General features: G+C 37.7%; 1 protein-coding gene across 1 annotated transcript in view; it reads right to left on the bottom strand.

Moving 5' to 3' along the window:
• CNTNAP5 (contactin associated protein family member 5) overlaps positions 1–16,967 on the bottom strand; it is a 216,383-nt gene extending 199,416 nt beyond the window's left edge. Inside the window, exons 1-4 of the mRNA XM_050711667.1 lie at positions 16,963–16,967; positions 13,537–13,682; positions 6,769–6,879; positions 354–547 (exon numbers count right to left, since the gene is read on the bottom strand). Of these exons, the coding sequence (XP_050567624.1) occupies positions 354–547; positions 6,769–6,879; positions 13,537–13,682; positions 16,963–16,967 (456 nt within the window). The remainder of the gene's footprint in view (positions 1–353; positions 548–6,768; positions 6,880–13,536; positions 13,683–16,962) is intronic.
• Between the last annotated feature and the right edge of the window lie 247 nt (positions 16,968–17,214).

Below are 17,214 nucleotides of genomic sequence, written 5' to 3'. Positions count from 1 at the left end.
GAGTTAATTTCCATACTTGCCAGAGAATGTATGTAGGTGATTAGCCCCATTTACCCTGGTGTGCCTGAATCAAAGGCACAGAAGTGTGCAGGTCATTTCAAGTGCCCTTCCTATCCTCATAGTTTGAGGAAACAAGTAGTCCTGAGAAGTAGTCCTGAGGGCCTAAACATGTGTGTTACAGTCAGCAATGCAATCAGTTCAGATCAAAACCCTGTAGCTCAGTTACACTCAGCTCTGCTTCTCTCACCACTACACCACTCCTCCGACATGAAACTGAAGCTGCTTCTCCAAATCCCATGCCGAGCCTGAGCCAGAAAGATCTGGAGCCAAAGGCATCTGCAGTTCAAACCTACCCAGACAGTGTCATCTTGTCGGTACTGTTTCCAGTTGCGGCCAGTGTCGCTGAACATCAGCGTATAGCTGGTTACCCAGTCGGAGCTCCCATACCTGCCCTGGGTAGCCACTGCAACAATCTCCACTCTGTCTCCTAAATCAACCTGGAGCCACTGCTGCTCATTGGAGTACAGCGGGGACCAGCCACCAGCTCCTGTAAGAGATAGGATAAAAATAACGTAGATAATGATGACAACACAAGAAATTATACATGAGAAAGAAACATGTTATTAATTCGGGTTACCACAGAGGAGTCTAATTCCTAAACATAAAGATGTTTGTTTAAATTTTTGTGTTAGGAAATATGTTACCTGGTGTGCTTCCTCACGGTTTTCTTAATTGACCTAACGTTCATAAGGAATTATGAATTTAAGATTTTTTAGAAAACCTATTCATCATCAACTGGACAAGTGTTAGTGAGGATGATGGCACGTTTCACTGACAAAAATATCATACCTGTTCCCTCCTCACATGCTCCAGCAAATCTGGGAATACTGATTTCTAAGTTCTAATTTGCTTTGACATTTTCTTTTTGGCTAATTTTTGAAAGATGAGAGAAAACGTTAGTTATCTTGATTTTTGCTGTATTAAGTGTTTGAAAAAAATGGTTTAATTAAAGGTTGTAAATGCACTTCGATAATACATTGTAAAGCTACAGACCGATAGACTGAACAACTAAAATGAATTAACTTCACACTGAAAAGTGATCTCTTCTTCACAAAAGATGCTCGTTAAGTGAACATGTGAAGATGTGGTTTGTTCTTTCAAGATAAAATACAAGGACAATGAGTTGCAAGTTATCAAATTCCATCATCCACTTCTCCATTCAGGAACAGAGATTTTATGATTAGATGTAAGCCAGTAAGTTTGTAACTCATGTTCGTCCTTTACAAGTACTTGAGCAGATCAACTGTCCCTCACACTCTTATACTGGTTAAACAGGAACACGATAATGTCAAGCCAATGAAGCATGGAACTGCAACCACTGCTTGAATTACAGCACTTCACTCCCAACAGTAAATGTGTGCTTATGGTTAAAAAGGTGAATCCTTTCAGATTGCAATACATTATCTTGTGTTCTCTAGCATACTCTTATATCATTATAGTCTGCATTTATTTTCTTTTACCTTGCTTTTGTTTGCACACATTTATTCTCTGTATACATTCAGCATTCACTCCAGCCTTACAAATAAGTGAACAATGCAGCTATGAAGAACAGAGAAGTCATTTATTCCAAAGTAACCAAAGCAGCAAATTTTCAGGCTGTTGTTGCCTCTGCAACCTATCATCTTGTTTGTTTTACCATTATTAGCAAAGCTTACAAAAGCATTTTTTTGTCCAATTATACTGAACAGAATTCCATTGGGAAAGGGGAAATATTGAGTTGAAAATAAAGCATTAACAATTCTGCATGTAAACTACAAGAATGATTCCAAATATACATTTCTAAAGAAAAAGCATCATAAATTTCAGTTAAAAATAGCTGGGTTTACCTTAATATTTTAATCTTATTAACTGATCTGTTTCAAAACTGCTCCTTGAATAGCATATTAATGGTTGATACCAAAAATCTCTATTTCAATAACTTTGCCCTTTAAAAATTTTCTTGATTTTCCTGGACCACATTGGATTTGCCATCTCACAACTGAAATTATTTTATTTACGAAAAGATGTTACAATTTTCATTATTACAGCTCATTAAAGTAGGATTTAGTCCCAATTCCTGAAAAAGAAGCGTATTTATTCCACAGGTAGAACTGAGTATCATCCCCAGTCCCTATGTACTGGATGACTCAATCTTCACCTCTCTACCAAAATGTTCCAGGGAAAATTGTTTGCAACCAAACTAATGTATACTGCTTGCTAGCACCATGCTTTGTTTTACTTCTTTCAGCTATAACAGAAGCCTTCATTGCCATAATGATTGTTTTACCTGCCTTAAATACTACATTCTTGACTATGAGCATACCATGGAAGACCTAACTAGAGTATTAGGAATTTCATCACTCACCTCATATCTGACTGCTCTCTTAACTCTGTACAGACACACAACTTAGAGAAGCCCACATGCCAAAAGTCCTAACACTGCTCCCTCCATCCTTCCCCTCCCCCTTTTTTTCTTTTTTTAAGATTCGAACTATACATTGATGTTCAAAAAGAAGTTGCATATTCATCCTGTAAGGAATTCCGACTAATGTACATGGGAGCGAAAGGAAACCTTCTTTTGTACTATAACATCTAATATCTGAAATAGACTCTGAAACAAAGTTGCTGCTCTGTTGCTTCTTCCAGGAACTGTCAGAGCATTGATATTCAGTGGAGAAGTTCTGGCAGGTTTGTGGCACAAAGCTGTTCCCTTCACCACTCTCAAGAGCTTATTCTAGACATTTGCAGTGACTCTTAAAAGAAATGTGGGCACTTTCCTCTTTCCTTCATTGTCTCTTTAATCAGTCTTTCTACAACAAACAGCAACAACTAGATGGTGGAAAATAGCTCATAAGTCATTAGGTGAGTCTTCCATTAAAAAAAAAAAAAAAAAAGAAAAATTATATCTTTGCTTTCTCTGTTTTAGTTTCTATATAAGTTCTTAAGCCAAGCTCATTACCACAGGTAATTTCCAGTAGTAAGTTAAACATCATAACAACCATCTACTCTATGTTGTTCGTACTTTCTCCCTCCTACTGCTATGAGAGGCAGTAAGGTGATATGCTTTCCACAGAGGTATTTTGCTTTATTATGCATTGCTGTTTTCTAGTCTGAGCATGGTACAACAGGTTTATATTTTGGAAGCAAGTCAAAAGAATAATACACAATGAATGGAAATTTGGGAGATCTGCAGTGAGCTCAAGCTCTCAAATCACAGACTATAACAGCATCTCTGAACTGCATTTCACTTCACATGAGCATATCTGTCTGTAGGAAACGTCATTCTTTAGATGTGAGCACTGCATAATGCAGCAATGACACCTGCTCTTAGCATCATCTCTGCAGGTTTCGTTGGTCCAGCAGTCCAGAAGCCAGACTTGCAAGAGACATTACAGGCTATGGACCCTGATTTTACACAAGAGCAGCAATACACACATTCCCTTGGGAGGGGAGCAGTAGGGAACACCCCAAAACCCACGCTTTCCCTTTCCCCATAGATTTCTTGGAAAGTAACAAAAAAGCATGTCCACAGTGTAGCAAACATTTTATGGCTCTTGGCCCCTCTACCTACTGGTGATGTTCACCCTGGTGAACGTTCATCGGGGCAGGCCTAAAACAAGAATGTATAACATGAAGGCAACAACAGCAATGGCTACTAAAGACAATGCTACTGAACATCCAAACAGATACTAGTATAACTGTTTTTCTGCAGTTGGGTATAAGGAAATTGAAGAGCATTGTAATTCCTTTATTAATAGTGAGGTATAATCATAAAATAGACAAAATGTGGCACAGATTACAGCCACTGGATCAGGACTTTTGCCTTTTTAGGTAACCTGGAAAGTGCTGATGTATGAGGATGCCACATTCCCTCTCTCAAGAGGGCAAGAGACAAAATGTGATCAAAGTCAATAAGTTTTGCACCTCACAACATCATGTCTGAGGGGCAATAGCATTTCCCCATTCTGCCAGCCAGATTTCCATTCCTTCTGCTCGTTGCAAAAAGGCTACATGACCATTCCTCACAGGTACCATGTTTCACATTGCCTATGGATCATTGCAAGGGAGAGCTTCAACACAGTGAGAAGAAAATGTCCTAGTGGAGAAACAGTGCCACAGGAATATATATTGCTCATATTCTCCATGGCAACAAATCATAATGCTAGAAATATGAGAAAGAAGATCATATGGTTTCTCAGTTGGAGACCCAAATGACTCCAAGAAATATGATCAAATACTTTTTTCAAATCATTTGTACATTTTGCCATAATTGTTCCAAAAACTGCACTTAAGCCCAGTGCTATGCAATCAATGCTCCTTGATGTTCCACAGGACTGCTCAAGATGCCCATACTTATTTATAGCTTATTAATATGAAGCAAAAGGAAACATTCTTTTCCATCCTACAGTGCCTTACAAACGGCTCAACTAGCTTTATATTGTGCTACCAACTCTTAGACTTCCTGCTGATGCTAAGCGCATCCCTGCTGCACAGTTTTACTTTAATGCCCAGATCAAATACTTCCCAGCCATACAACAAATTCCTTTTGACATCATGTATGTTTTATACTCCCATACATAATTACCTGTACTGACTACTCAGGCTGAGAACTAATAGGAAGTCGAAAAAGCCCTGTTGATACAGTCACATGGTAGCAATTTTCTTATTCTTTTTCATTATTTATTTACTGTAAACAAAAAAGTTGATTAATCCCTCTCGTGGATAATATATTTCACACCCCAGAATCATATTCATCTGAATTATACTAACTGCTTTACTGTTACCAGTACAGATTTATTAGCACTTTAATTGAGCACTTTCAGCAGTTCATGTAAAGCTTTGCTTAGGTTTTTGCTGTTGTTTGTTTGCTAAATGGCACATTCCTCTGCTGCAAGTCTTTTTTTAAAATAGCCTTTTAGTTTTCTGCTACTGAATCAACTTGATGAATTAAAACTTTCTATTGATGTAGGTTTGGACCTGTATTTTATAAATTCATCTTCACCTGTTGCTTTCATATTTATATTAACAAATGTATCTGGCTTTCTGCCTTGAAGCACTGTTACTTGCAATGTTTTATCAATTACAAATGAAACTAAGCAAACTCATCAAAACATTCCAACATTATTAGAAATTCATGGCATAGTCTTTGTTAGCAGATATTATTTCTTCCAAAGATGTCTGTTGTATGTATTCAAGTACAAGCCAAAGAAAGTTCTTTCAGCCACCATCTACCACCACTTCCTTCTCCAAAGCAAGATGAAGTATCCACGTGAATACTGCTGGTACTACATCTATCTGCATGTTTCTACAAGAGTCTGTGCAACAAAAGAATGAAGCAATGTAGAATTCAGATTTTAGCTCCTTCTGTTATGTTTAGCTCCTCAGTTATCACCTAAAACTTCAAAACATGAAATAGAAGTTGCTTAAACACCTGAAACTGATTCCCTGTTTAGGGCTCAGTTTCAACGTTCTCTGTCTTCCTCTTCCCACGATTTGTGCCAAAGGACAGGTAGGACCTTTACTGATGTGATAACCGCATACCTAAAGGACTAGAATAAATTACAGCCCCACTACATGGTAGAACAACCTTAGCACACCAGAATAAGACCTATTTTATTTTCTACCCTTATTATCGCTGTAAGTTTACTTGAGATATCATTAATATAACTTTAAAATTCAGTACACCCAGAGCTGAACTTGCAATAGTATTCACTTTGAATCTTCTTTTCTGCACATAAACTTAGTCATTTAAGCCATTTTCAAAATCGTGTAGGTATGTTTACCCACTATCTCAGCTGGTGGCTAAAGACAAAGGCAATGCAAACTCATATCATGCTCAATGTTTCCAACTTTCTGTATGTCAAGAAGCTATCACATCACCTTTTACTTGCTGAGGAACTCTGGTTCAGTAGTTTGAGGTAGTAAGTCCCATCTAACACTTCTCTAATGACGTTGCAACTCCTTATCACTAGTGTCTTATCATTAGGTTTCGCAAATAGTAATGTTAGACAGACAATTCATAGAATATGTTTAAGTAGGAAAATTCTCATTTAAATTTCAATTAAAGTCTCTTAACTAGTAGTATACTTTTTAGTGTTGCTAAGAATTAAAATCATACGTAATGCCATAACACACAGCTTTCCTCTTGTTGAGGCTCTAACTTTGGAATAAGGTGAGAGCCAGCAACCCAGATTTATAACAAAATACCTAATGATATCCTAAATACTGCTATTTTTTTTTCCTAATATAAAATTTGATCCTAATAGTTTCACTTCATGTGTCAACACATTATCAGGGCAATCCTTGTTGCAAACGTCTGCAAAATTTTTTTCAATTTCTTTTATTATTTCTGTTAAGTTGTGTAATCACTGAATTCCACTAGAACATGTATATCTAGTTGCTAATACCTTTAATAAACAACTACATTTTAGAATGGGGTCTCAAGTCTAATGACCTTCAAGCTCTAAAAATTATAGGGAAAATTATTCAAAAGCAAAATAACCACCTGAACTTCCTACAGGATGTTTCTACAAGAGGAGAACTTCAAATTCAATAGAAGTTTTCAACAATAAAAGGAATGAATTGCTCCTAAATAAAGCTCTCAAAAAAAGCATAAATTAACAGCTCTACTCAACTTGGCTCTGAATGCACTGCATACAAACAGCATAAAAAGTTATTCTTTATAACTGTGATTAAAAATATTTTAGGCATTTCCCACTGAAACCTTACCATCTCGCCTGTTGAGCTTTGCAAAGCTGGGACTGTGAGTACTGAAGAACTCAGAGGAACTGGTAAAGGCTGATGAAGGTAAGGTAGATACCAAGGCATCATCACAATTATCTAAAATAAAGCAAAAAACAATACATAGAGAGGTCATCACACGAGCAAAAAATATGTCAACTTCTAGTAGCTCAAGGTGGCGTTTGCTTCTACTTAGTAGACAGAGACTGGAGAAGAAGCAATTTGCATGAAATCCCTCAGAACAAAAGTATGTCATTGTCATCATCAATATGTCATCAACTCTGAAATTTACCTCCCAGAACAACAGTCTGGTGGGACTGCAACCAGCTAAAAGCTGTTGTTAACACCTAAAAACTTGAAAATGTCTTCCTTCCAGACAATGCAATTTTATGATATACCCTCTCCTTAAAGAAGATAAAACCTCCTGTTGCAAAAGCCACTAGAAGAACATAGTAATGCTCTGTCAGACTTTACGTAACACCTCAGGTGTTGTGTTCAGTAAAATATTTCTCAATGGAGCAGGTACCTAACGTAGGAGTTACAACTTCTTACTTCTGTATGTAAGCAACACATAAAGGATATGCCACCTGGCCTTATGCAACATGTAAAAGTATGTTCCAAATTAGCTTGTTAGGTCAGATAAGTAGTCTGCAATGTTTTTCCCCCTCTTTCAAATCCTCTTCTGAGGAGAGCTTCAAGTAGCCTAGACTAACACTCCAAATGATTTTTTGAGCTCATAACATTTGAAGAAGAATGCAATTAGGCAAAGTAAGTTTTCACGTTACAATGCTGTCACATACACATTAAAGACTATGGTGCAGGATTTCAATAGGGAATAACAATTAAAGAAAACAATAAACCCACACCTCATTTTTAATTAAATCTCCCATGGAGGAAACACGGATCTAATTACTGGAAAAGTCCTGCTGGTTAGCCAAATCTTAGACACCAGAGTGTGCTCTCACACTCTCATAGTAAATATGTAATTTGCAAGTGGTGGGGGAAGAGATGCATTAATACTTCAGGGTTACAAAAAGCAAGGAATAAAAGCAGCAATGACTTTCCAATTCTGACAGTAAATGTAGACTCATCCAAAATTGGATGATACCTTTCCCATAAAGATCCAGATTACAACTAAGATATTACTTGTCCTGCAAAACAGCAAGAGAGTTTTGTAATCAAAATCCTCCATATTCTAAGAAGTTAACTGCTTGTCTGATCAACAGGAAAGCAACTCTGTCAGCTACCTTCAGCATCCCCGTGCACTCTGGGCTGAGAGGAAAAGGTGGGAAACTTCCATTACATGAACAGACTTCCACCCGATGGAAAGAATGTGCAGCCTCTGACACCCCTCCATCAGGGACCACTCCTTCATCACCCCACTCATGGAAGTAAAACCAAGGTCTACCTTAGTAACTGCACAAAGACTCAGATGTGGGCTAACCTGCTATTGGAAATTCCTGAAGCAGACAAATTTCTCTTTACATGCAAATATGTTTGGTTTGTCATTTAAATATGTAACTGAATTTTTAAAGTGGAGAATTTCCCCTGAATAAAAAGAGTTATAGAGCAAAAGTAGGTGGAAATTTTATGTGAACAATAGTGGGAAACTGTTTAAAAATTTAGCTAAGTTCTACATTTATTATGAGAGGTTTAAAAAATAATAAAAAAAAAGAAGAGGCTGTTCAGGAAAAAAAAAAGTAGAAATGAAGCAAGTATTACACCACTGGGAAAAACGAATAAGCTGATCTCTGCAACTCCAAATAAATGGTTGGGAAGTACAAATTATTGGTGAGGAATGCTAAAAGAACATACAGCACATGGCCCAAAGAGCTTAAAACATAAAGATGGAGCCCCTTCAATGCAGTAGATTTCCCACTATGGATTTTTATACTGATAATTACATTGCAGAAATGATCATCATGATGGAGTGTAAATAATATTAAACATAAATCCATTTGATATTCTGAAAGAAGCAGGATGATATATTAGTCTTCTAAATGTGTACAAAAATAATATTCTGATGGATTAACAAATAAGAGGGGATGGCAGAAGTGGAAAACTATAAATAAAGACTTAATTATTGGCCCAGAAACTGGATTAAAACATTTGAACCACCAGTTTAGAATTTAAATAAGCCCTGTAATACTGGAAAGCCTCCAAACAGAGGAATGTGAACAGTGGACTACATACAAATTGGCAGAGAAGGTAGCCTACGGAAACATAAGCCAGGATGCCTGATAAGGATTTAATGCAAAACAGTGAAAGGGATGATGAGAATTTCAGCCCATGAGGAGTTAAAGAGTGGCAGCACTAGGAGATTTTATCTAGCACATTTATCCAGAAAGCATCAAATTAAACAAACCTGATACCATTTTGTTAAAACACTGTAACTGAGAAGGGTGAAAATACACATTTAGTTCTCAAAGTATTTATTTAGTACTCATATCTGAATTAAAAACAGCTCTACATCAAAATCAGTGTAAGCAATATAATTCATAACAGGGTATTGACTGATGGACCTCAAAAAGGAAACTCATATATGAAATCCTTTCCATCCGTTAGGTTACCATCAGCAAAAATGCCTAATGAGATCCATGAATTAGACAAATTAAGGACAAATATGCCACTGGTGTTTTGACCATGAGGATAATTAACCAACAAAACAGATTACTGAGGTCCTGAGCAGATTCCTCATCACTTACAGCCTTTAAGTCTCAAAGAGAACTTCTGACTGCAATGCAGAAATGTGTGTGGAGTGCAGTGCCCCTTGGCACACAAGAGGTCAGACCATAATTATTCCATCTGGACTTGAAAATCTGCACATTAAAATAACCCTGTTAAATTCAGCGTCACTTGTGACCTAAACAGGGATTTAAACAAAGATGTCAAATGGCAAATACATCAGGGCACCGTACTCCCCCAGCCTTCTGCATTCTATAAAATCCAGTGAAGGGGTTGGGAACCTCTTCAAAGGAGGTTTAAGGTCCTAGCGACAGGTCTACATTAAGGTAGTAATGACATCAGTTCAGTGCTTTCAAGAGGGATAGAAGGAACAGTTTCTATGCTGCGTAACTGTCCAGAAAAAGTTATGTGAGTCCAACAGTAGGAGAGTCTCCTCCAGGTGATAATCGTATTGGTCTCCTCTTGGTCACCCTCTGAGAAAGCTTCTTTTGCCAGACTTTTCTGCGCTTGGGTATCTGAGGCAGAATTGAGTATCATGAATATCCTTCTTAGAACTTTTAAGAGGAGATATGACCAATATTATGCATTAAAAAATACCAAGCATCTTTTAAGCTAAACTATGCTCTGGGAAGATACCACGCATGGAGTTCACAGGCTAAATCAGCAAGAATTTGCTGGTATACTTCATGCAAGTTCAGAGACTGAAATGTCTCTGAGAAATACTTCAGCTGAAGAGGATAATCTGATTTGAAACAACACCAATGAAACTACGGCTACCACCAAATAAACCATATTTACATTTCAAAATGCCATCACATAAATATTAAAATTGCATTACCTATCACATATGAGCTAGTTTTCTCTAGTTGTAGATATTCAGTCATTGTCATAAGAACTATTCAGTACCACTTGAAAATAGAGGTTGAATATAAAGGAGAAATTTCGATTTAAATAATGTCTAGACTGCTGGCTCACTTCAGTTCCCTGCAGTTGCCTAAGGACTGCAACAACTCAGCATATCAGCCTGTGATCCACCAGTTGTCCATGACTAGAGCCACAGCAACAGTCTGAGTTCTCACCATTACCCAAAGGTATCATTGAATACCTATGGGACACCAGCTGTCTCAGCACTGCAGCAAGTGTAAACCATTTCAGAGCAATGTATTCAGGGTGTTCCCCAGGATCTCTGTGGGATCCAGCACAGCAAATGACAATTAGCTCGTCTAACTACCAGGTGCTTTACCTTAATTTCTTTTATCTGTTGCTCCAGTCCGCAGACATACTCACCTGGATCTCTGCTACAATGACATTTTCACACTAAATTCTGGAATCCTCAAATGGATGTCTCTAGAAAGAGACACTATGGGGACGATTTTTTCTCCAAGTCCGTAACTAACTATAAAACATGTAATTTTAAGGCTTTAGGATATAGGAAAATCATTAAAAATTTGAAGATAGTTCAAAGAGCACTAGAACAAATACAGACTGACTCCCGACAGATAAGAGAATAACAATTGATTGACTTCAGATTGCAAGCAAGAACAGCCTCCAAGCAAAGCTGATTCTTGAGTGGATACTCTGACAAGATGCAAGGTCACTCTTCTGCTCTTCCCTCAAAGCTAATCACGCAACATCAGAGGTTGCACATAACAGCTCTAGACATACAGACGTACAATTCAGGACATGGCACAGCTTTTACGTGTCAAATGAAATTTCAAACAGTAAAGTGCTTAGAATGCATCAGTCAACAATCCAGGTCGTATGCAGGGCAGCTCTGGCATATTCCTTATCAGACATCAAATAACAGATGTGAGATCTCTTACAAACTTAGATGAAATAGGCTATGGGTTTCAAAAGGTGGGATGTGCACACAGAGTGAGGGTCATCCCTTCAGCCCTATTTCCATGAAAAGCCAAAACAACACGTACCCCAAGATGACAAAGCTATTATGTTTTCTTTTTTGATGGTGCAGAAAAGACAAGTGAAGTGTTTTGTGCTTATACAAGGTCAGAGAGGACCTATATCAAAACTAAAAGCAAAGCCAATATATGCTGATTCCCACCATACACATTTTACAAGATATTGTCTCCCTCATTTGCTGTGAGGGAAACAGGCCTTCATTCCAGTTGCTCCCAGGTTCCTACTTTCTGGCTCCACTTTACAAAGCAGCAGCTTTGGCAATTTGTCAGAAAAATAAGAACTTTTTTCTCTGAGTCAATCACATTATATTTCTATGGAAAACATTGGCTTTAACAAAAATCATTCCACACTACAGAATTACTTAAAACATCTGGAGAAAGAAAATCATTTACTGTCTAGTTGTTTTTTCCTACAATTCCTTGCCAACCAGATAATTACCAAAAAAATAAATAAATAAAAATAAGAGCATCTAATTGTACCTATAAACCATGTTCTTCATGCAAATCACATAGCAATACAGATGTTGACTTGCATTTGAGAAACGTACGTTGACCTCGACTACGCTGAGTTCTGAGAAACAGGCAATTATGGATAGCATTTACAATGTCATGCATATCATTAGAACTGTCCTCAGCAATCTTGCTTCTGAAAGGAATAAAAATATTTATATTCATTGACTTTGTTTTTCTGAGTTTTACTCACTTTTGATTTTTAAAAATGATGATAAATTAACAACAGCAACAAAAAGAGAAACTCAACAGCCTATTAAGAAGTTGTTTGGTTTATTGTTCTTGATTCCTGTCTTGCAGCTTTAACTTCCCTCCAAGTAAAAACACAGAAGTTTTCTCTCCCACTTTTCCCCATATATTATAATTCTGTCCAAAAACATTTATTTTAAAACAAAAACATAAACATTAGTTCAGATTTCAAACACATCAAATTAGAATTTAGACAGTAAAACTTTTGGGCTTCTGTGAGACACGCCAGATAATATCAACTTTACCTAATAATCCATAAAATAGTGAACTTCAGAAAACGCCTTCTGCCCAAATATTTGAGATTAAATTCTATATTTTGTGAAGGCCTTTGACACCTGTGACAATTATGAAAAAAATAATTTAGAGAAATGTATCCAAATCCTGGAGAGACAGGAGTTCATACGCTTCTGAAGTGCAGCAAGCTTCTGAAAGGCAACTAATATTTTATCAAAACTGGTTTTGCACAGAAACTGTACAGCACAACTTCACTAATTCTTCCAGTACATTTTATGTAAGTGTTGGTAAGTATGACATGATCTAGTTTATAACTTGCTGCAGCTAAATGTTATCTTGAGCTTGAAGAAACTACTTGGAATTTAGATTTCTGATTAGAGGGCATCATGCTAATGTTTCTATCACCCTCTTTTAAGGAAGATCAGTCCCTGAACACACACAGGGTTGTTACTTCAATGGGTTAACAATCTTGGTCTGCTGCTATTTCCTTTGTCTGCTTGAAGAGTCAGCGGGACAAAACACATCGATTTCCACTTGTGAAGGCCATCCAAAAAGGTCACTAACATTTCCTTAATGAAAGCTTTGATGAAGAGGACACAATCAGGGAAAGATCACCAGTCCTTGGACTCCATGGATTTCCCATAGTTTGGATTTGAACTGCTTTTAGTAATGCTGTATTCTGAGACAAATGTGCAGAAAATCTTCGACTGTGAAGCTTGCGTTACTTCTACATCTTATACTGCTAGTCAGGATCTCTTATTGGTATGATAAGTACCATACGTACACCAATGATCTGGTACTGCTGTAAATGGAAAGTCCTTGAGAAGCCAAAGAAAGACTGTGGTCTACATTGCAGCAACCACAAGTATCATGAAATAGTGGGAAATAGTGCAAGACAGTAGCAGACAGAGCTAGCATTGTGCTAGTGCAGCTGAAGGAAGGGTACACAAGCACGCAAGCTGTTACAGAGAAAAAATTGCTGCTCTTTGCAAAATATACGAATTGCAGAAGAAGGAAAAGAAGAGATAATTTTAGCCCACAAACTGGTGTGGGTAGGCCTCACAATTGAGTCTGAAAGAATTCAGAAGAGGATAAGTGACATGCCTCCTGCATCATTCCAAGGTAATAAAAGGCTTTTCAAGCGAAGGCAACTGCCTACCATAGGTGCTTCTCCTCAAGTACATGGAGACTGTCACAACAGCAAAGAGCTCCTGGATTAGGCCTGGCTCAGAGGTCTCTGCCAAACCAGGCCCAAGTCCTGCAGCAAGGGCAGGAGTGCTTGTCACCAGCTGTGCAAACCCTTGTCTGTACCAGAATCCCCAAGGTTCAGAGGTAGTTTAACAAGCACTTCACAAAATCATACAGGCCTTTTGTCCACAGCTTGCTATTTAAATATGTCTATATTTATTTTATAGAAAACATGAAGGAGATTTCAAGGTAAATAAGAGGCCTTGTAGCTTCCTCTTGGAGGCCTTGCTTGGAATTTAAAGGTATTTTATTTAAGTGTGACTTTTGTTGCCAAGATATAATTTTATTCATTATTAAAATACCAGCAGAGATACAGATGGTGCTGAAGTTAAATTGTGTGCATCATTTTGATTGCAACTGTAAATCGTCTCTGTACTGGGATTTGACGTTGAAAAGATTCACTGGTATTTATAGGCTAGATAAAACTCTTCTTAGCATTACCCATTTAGTGGCATACTTTGTTTTAAAGACATAAAACGTGCATTTTGTACAATGTCTCCAACAGTGCTCAGAAGTGACAACTGATGTCTTACACTTCATCTATTTTTCTCCCTCCTTCTGTAGCTACAGCTCTTTGTAAAGATCAGAAATAAGTATTTGGATATTACTGTAAAAATTAACCTTCCATCTTTACAATCCAAGCAGGTCTCTGTGTATAGAGGGAATAGAAGCTTCTGTAAACTGCTGAGGGAGAGGCAGGGGGAATAACACACAGACACACAAAAGAAATAGTAGATGCACAAACAGCATAGCTACAGATTTGGAGAGAATGAGATGATATCCATGTCATGAGTCCCTACACAAAGCATCTCACTGGGCCTACCTCATGTTACTAGGCTTTACTACCATAGATATCTTAGTGATTCTGGGGAAGATGAAGACAGAAAAATATTTTTCTGTAAAGGAGAATTCCCTTTTTTCCCCTTTTTCTTTTTTTTTCCTTCCTAGAGACTGGCTATACTCACGCAGCTGTGAACTCCATCTGTTAGCTGATAGGCATGGCATATTTTTCAAGATATAAGGCACTAGAGAAAGTACTTAACAACACAACAGTGTTCTTTTTCTTGCCTTGCTATAGTGCAAGTAAACAACAATAGTTTAGATAATCACGAACTCTTCCCAAATGACTGTAAATTACATAAGTGTTCTTTAATATGTCTGTAAAGCTTGACATAAAAGTATTATTCAGAGTATTTATAGAGCATCCTTTTATGATCCATTTTTCAGTCTTACAAAAAGTGGTCAAGTTTGGTTTTGAATAATGCAAGGTTCTCTCAAAAAACTCTGATAAATAGTTGCTCTTATATATTTATTTACACCGAAACAAGCATGTCTGCAGTCCAACTCCCACTCACATAATGAAGTAGGAATTGAGGAACAACGCAATCATGACACTTGGGCTTACAAAGCCAAACTGAAAATTTCAAAGAACCATCAATGCAACTCCAGTGAACAGAAGAAATACAGAAGCAACGCTTTGTTTGGAGAAAGTCAAAAACATCTGACAAAACAGTTACCATCAAAAATTACAAAAAATAATCTTATGTTTCAGCAACAGATGTTCTAAGATTCCAGCTCTGTCATAGTCCATGATACATAGGTGATACATAAAGTCTGCATCTGCAGAATGAAGGTACTATTCACATCATCCTATACTATACGCTCTTCACTAGATCAGACTTTTTTTTTTCCTTTAAAACATAAAAGAATTAACTAGTGCCAATAAACATCAAATCCATCAGAGAAATCTGCTGAATATGAGGATAGTCAGATCCTCAATTACCAAAATCATTGTTATTTCTATATGGAAAGAAAGAAAAAAAATACATAAAAAGGATGCTGTGACTCACTTGTGAACACTCATATTCCAATGAACAAGCCTGCAAAAGCATATCATTGCCCAAAGCTGTGATTTACTCTCAGCAGGTGTAACAGCAGTTGCCAGGGGTTCTTACTACTTTCTACTCACAGAAAATAACTCTTCTTCAGCCTATTTGCCTTTTTCATTAGCATTTGTGAAATGCTGTTAATTAAGAGTGCTCTGTTTTTGATCTGGGATCAGAAAGTTACAAAGCTGATCCAGCAGACGGAACAGGCTTTGTATCTGAAGTCTGTCCTTTTAACATGTGACACACTTTAGTGGACAAACACCCTAAGTGGCCCAGGCAAGGACTGAAGGGATATATCCAGAGGTTGCATTCCTCTACTGGAAAACAGACAAGAGATTTTGTCAGCACAGGGCAGTATTTCCTACATTACAAAAAATAGCATCCAAGAACACAGAGCCCCTTTGTCATAGCCACACAGCATCACAAACATCCCTTTTAGCCTCGCCTACATAAGGCTCATTAGTTGTGTATTTTAATGAAATAGCCACTGCATTTCAGCAATCAACACTATCTTTTAGTCTCAGAAGTTTTGACAGAACTCACAGAATTACAAAAGTTTACAGTTATAAAGCATCTATACAACCTTCAAAAGCATCAGGTCACAACTGAAAACAGAGTTCAGGACTCCGCCGATTAAAATATGGATACCAAAAAACAAAACAAAATTTAAAAAAATGTTTTAAAATACCATAATATGTACAATTAAAACACTGTATTTGCCGAACGGAAATGTTAATGCACCTGCACTCAACAGCAAGCTGCCAGCCTCATTACTAGAGGAAAAATACAAGAAAGATCAGAGGCAGCTGAACTGAGTTCAGTATAGGCACACGCGCAACCTAAAATTAAAATGCAGAGGGGGTAAGGCAGATTTTCTGCTGTTGTAACTCAGCGTTAAGATTGTTCAGGAATTCACTGGTGAGCAGTTTTATCCAAGTTATCTAAATACAATTATTTAAATAGGAGTGTAAATACCTGTTTCAATGAGAATAAAGTTTAGGGGTGGGGGGCAGGAGAGCAAAAAAGGCTTTCTGTAGAGATACAGCAGCAAATAAGTTTGCATGCTGAGAGGAACATGAAAACCAATTCAGGAAATGCAAGTGCTTTATTTGTAGGGGGTGACAGGAGTGCACTGGGGGGAGGGGGAGAACCATTTCCTAGCCCAATTTGGAAAGACTGTCAGTGATCTAAGAACCATGGCAGCTTTCACCACCTGATATCCTACCCGGAGACAGAAATATAGTTCTATTTCTCCAGACTGCCTGAATCTTTCATGCAGATTAGCATTTATACTATTCCTCACACACTTAGTGACCTTCACATTGACCATTCATGCAGCGGCACTGCTGCAAACTTCAGTGGAGCATCTCAAAACCAACTGCTTATCCAGCATCACACCTGTCATCAGAGACACATAAGCACGGGCCCTTAAATGAGGCTCCCCTTACCTCATAGTGCCTTTGCAGAGGTACACTCCGAGGGGTACCTTCGAGAACAAAAATCAGGATCCAATTACCATAGTGAGTTTCCTTTTGCAAATTCACTCTTGGCCCTGATGAATGGAATAAATGTAAAGGGAACTTAAGGCAGAGTTTACCATTCATTAATCTCATCTCCTTGAGCTTCCCAAGCAAAGTACACTGGTTCCCAAGGGTTCCCATACTCCCAGTTTCCGTGCAGTGCTACAGTTCCCCCCACAC

The sequence above is a fragment of the Cygnus atratus genome, chromosome 6, assembly GCF_013377495.2.
Source record: "Cygnus atratus isolate AKBS03 ecotype Queensland, Australia chromosome 6, CAtr_DNAZoo_HiC_assembly, whole genome shotgun sequence".
In the NCBI taxonomy this organism is placed as follows: Eukaryota; Metazoa; Chordata; class Aves; order Anseriformes; family Anatidae; genus Cygnus; species Cygnus atratus.
The sequence above is the reverse complement of the archived record's forward strand: the minus strand, read 5'-3'. Positions and strand labels throughout refer to the sequence as shown.